Here is a 3674-nt window from a genome sequence, read left to right as displayed (position 1 = left end):
ACCTTTTTTGTCCTTAATATGTTTGTAAAAACCCTTTGGATTCTCCTTAATTCTACTTGTCAAAGCTATCTCATGTCCCCGTTTTGCCCTCCTGATTTCCCTCTTAAGTATACTCCTACTTTCTTTATACTCTTCTAAGGATTCACTCGATCTATCCTGTCTGTACCTGAGATATGCTTCCTTTTTCTTAACCAAACCATCAATTTGTTTAGTCATCCAGCATTCCCTATACCTACCAGCCTTCCCTTTCACCCTGACAGGAATATACTTTCTCTGGATTCTTGCTATCTCATTTCTGAAGGCTTCCCATTTTCCAGGCATCCCTTTACCTGCGAACATCTGCCTCCTTTCAGCTTTTGAAAGTTCTTGCCTAATACCATCAAAATTGGCCTTTATCCAATGTAGAACTTCAACTTTTAGATCTGGTCTATCCTTTTCCATCACTATTTTAAAACGAATAGAATTATGTTCGCTGGCCCCAAGGTGCTCCCCCACTGCCACCTCAGTCACCTGCCCTGCCTTATTTCCCAAGAATAGGTCAAGTTTTGCACCTTCTCTAGTAGGTACATTCACATACTGAATCAGAAAATTGTCTTGTACATACTTAAGAAATTCCTCTCCATCTAAACCTTTAACACTATGGCAGTCCCAGTCGATGCTTGGAAAGTTAAAATCCCCTACCATAACCACCATATTATTCTCACAGATAGCTGAGATCTCCTTACAAGTTTGTTTCTCAATTTTCCCCTATTGGGGGGTCTGTAATACAATCCCAATAAGATGATCATCCCTTTCTTATTTCTCAGTTCCACCCAGATAACTTCCCTCGATGTATTTCCAGGAATATCCTCCCTGAACACAGCTGTAATGCTATCCCTTTTCAAAAATGCCACTCCACCTCCCCTTTTGCCCCCCTTTCTATCTTTCCTGTAGCATATGTATCCTGGAACATTCAGCTGCCAGTCCTGCCCATCCCTGAGCCATGTTTCCGTAATTGCTATGATATCCCAGTCCCATGTTCCTAACCATGCCCTGAGTTCATCTGCCTTCCCTGTTAGGCCCCTTGCATTGAAATAAATGCAGTTTAATTTATTAGTCCTACCTTGTCCCTGCCTGCCTTGACTGTTTGACTCACATTTGTTCAGGCTGTACCTGTCTCAGATTGATCTCTTTCCTCACAATCTCCCTTTGTGCTGGGAGTTGTCATGACCTAATCAATCAAATGTTATAACATGGATGTAAACGTTGCTGTATTTAGGTGAACACTCAGGCTGCCGAAGTACTTTATTCAGCAGTTGGAGACTGGGCCAATCTGGACCAAGATAGTGTAGTGTTGGATGTTTGCTGTGGCACTGGAACTATTGGACTTTCCCTTGCAAAGGTAAGTGAAAAGTTTTGTATTGAGAAACCTTGTTGACGGTCTATTAGCATAGGAATTCAGCATTGAAAAGGCCAGATGTGAAGTTTAAGTTTGCAGCAAGTTTGTATTGATGGCTGTCCTGTATGGATTTGAAACTGGTACATTAAGGCCACTTTATTACAGTTTGGCCTTGGAACTGTAACTTGCAGATTCTGTAACCTTCTATGATGAGAGATGTTGTAAGTTCAGTTAAAAAGAAAGTGGAAGCATATAAAAGATTTAAGAAACAGAAATGGAACAAGACCCTTGAGGAGAAAGGAAGCAGTAAAGAACTTTAAAAAAAATTTGAAGGGGCCATGTAATTCCTTGGCAAGTAGGATTAAGGAAGATCCCAAAGCATTTTATCTGTATATTAGGAGCAAGAGGGTAGCTAGGGCCAGTGTAAGTCCACTCATGGAGAAGGAAGGGAATTTATGTGTGGAGCCAGAGGAAGTGGGTGAGGTCCTTAATGACTACTTCACATCACTATTCATCAAGGAGAAAGATGTTGGTGGTGATAAGTGTAGAGAGTGATTTGTTGATATTAAGGAAGGGGTGTTGAAAAAACATTAAGGTAATCAAGTTCCCAGGATCTGATGAGGTCTATCTCAGGATACTGAAGGATGCAAGAGAGAAGATTACTGGGGCCTTGACAGAGAACTTTGTATCCTCTTTAATCACAGGCGAGGTCTCAGAAGGCTGAAAAATAGCCAATGTTGTTCCTTTGTTCAAGATGGAGCAGCAGATAGTGAAGGGGACTGTCAGAGAATACAGCAGAATATAGATAGATTGGAAAGAGAGGCACAGAAATGGCAGATGGAGTTCAATCCAGGCAAATGCAGTGAGATGCGTTTTGGAAGATCCAATTCAAGAGCGAACTACACAGTCAACTGAAAAGTCCTGGGGAAAATTGACGTTCAGAGAGATCTGGGTGTTCAGGTCCATTGCTCCCTGATGGTGGCAACGCAGGTCAGTAAAGTGGTCAAGAAAGCATACAGCAAGCTTTTCTTCATTGGACAGGGTATTGAGTATAAGAGTTCGCAGGTCATGTTAGAGTTGTATATGACTGATTCAGCTGCATTTGGAATACGACGTACAGTTCGGGTCGCCACATTACCAAATGGATGTGGATACTTCGGAGAGGGAGCAGAGGAGATTCACCAGGATGCTGCCCGATATGGAGGGGACTAGCTATGAAGAGAGGTTGAATAGATTAAGATTATTTTCATTAGAAACTCAAAGGTTGAAGGGGGACCTGATTGAGGTCTACAAAATTATGAGAAGTATAGACAGGGTGGATAGCAACAAGTATTTTCCTAGAGTGCGGAACTCAATTACTAGGGGTCATGAGTTCAGAGTGAGAGGGGAAAGGTTTAGCGGAGGTATGCGTGGAAAGTTCTTTAACGCAGAGGGTAATGGGGGCCTGGAACGCTTTGCCAGTGGAGTTAGTAGAGGCGAGAACAATAGCGTCAATTAAGATGTATCTAACCAGATACATAAATGGGCAGCGAGCAAAGGGATACAGATCTTTAAAAAAATAGGTGGCAGGTTTAGATAGAGGATCTAAATCGGCGCAGGCTTGAGGGCCAAAGGGCCTATTCCTGTGCTGGAATTTTCTTTGTTCTTTGTTTTTTTTTAATGGGCAACAGGGATAATATAGGTTGGTGTGCCTTATATTGTGGTAGGGGAATTATTGGAGAAGATTCTTAGAGATAGGATTTACTTGCATTCCCCCCAGGCAATAACTCTTGTCCTATGGTATATACTTATCCCTTTCCATCGCTAAAGTGAACGTAACCGAATTGTGGTCACTATCACCAAGGTAGGTAAGTACAACAAACTTTTATCTACCCACCTCCATAACCAGCACTCTTCAAACATTCCAGAAGATTCCCCCGGCCTCTGGAACTGCTTGGACGCCATTAGCCATGTGGCTGGTGCAGCTGCCACCCCCATGCTGATTGATGATGTCACTTCTGCCCCATCAAGGCCACTCCCACAACCACTTCCGCTCCTCACAATTCCTCATGCATCACACATGACATCACTTCCGACCCTCACATCATAGCTGATGTCACATGCTCAGTGATTTCCGCCACCCCTACTGCCGTGTCTGCTACCACTTCCGTCCGCACCAACGCCACTCACCAGCATTCTGCTGATATGCCCCCACATATCCCACTGTCACCATTCCCGGCCCCCAGAACCCTGAGGGGAACATCACCCCTGCTCATGACTCCATCCCCATTCCCCCCACCATCACACCCACTCCAGT

The 3674-nt window shown here is 43.6% G+C and overlaps 1 protein-coding gene across 4 annotated transcripts in view; it reads left to right on the top strand.

Annotated features, from left to right (window-relative positions):
• Positions 1–3674, top strand: part of trmt2a (tRNA methyltransferase 2 homolog A) — a 40928-nt gene that overhangs the window by 25468 nt on the left and 11786 nt on the right. For 3 of the 4 annotated variants that reach the window (XM_043715423.1, XM_043715424.1, XM_043715422.1), the window contains exon 8: positions 1259–1381. The exons of the other annotated variant lie outside the window; for it this stretch is intronic. In XM_043715423.1, the coding sequence (XP_043571358.1) occupies positions 1259–1381 (123 nt within the window). The remainder of the gene's footprint in view (positions 1–1258; positions 1382–3674) is intronic. 4 annotated transcript variants of the gene reach the window in all.

This window comes from Chiloscyllium plagiosum, chromosome 25 (assembly GCF_004010195.1).
Source record: "Chiloscyllium plagiosum isolate BGI_BamShark_2017 chromosome 25, ASM401019v2, whole genome shotgun sequence".
Lineage (NCBI taxonomy): Eukaryota > Metazoa > Chordata > Chondrichthyes > Orectolobiformes > Hemiscylliidae > Chiloscyllium > Chiloscyllium plagiosum.
This window is presented reverse-complemented; position numbering and strand designations above follow the sequence as displayed.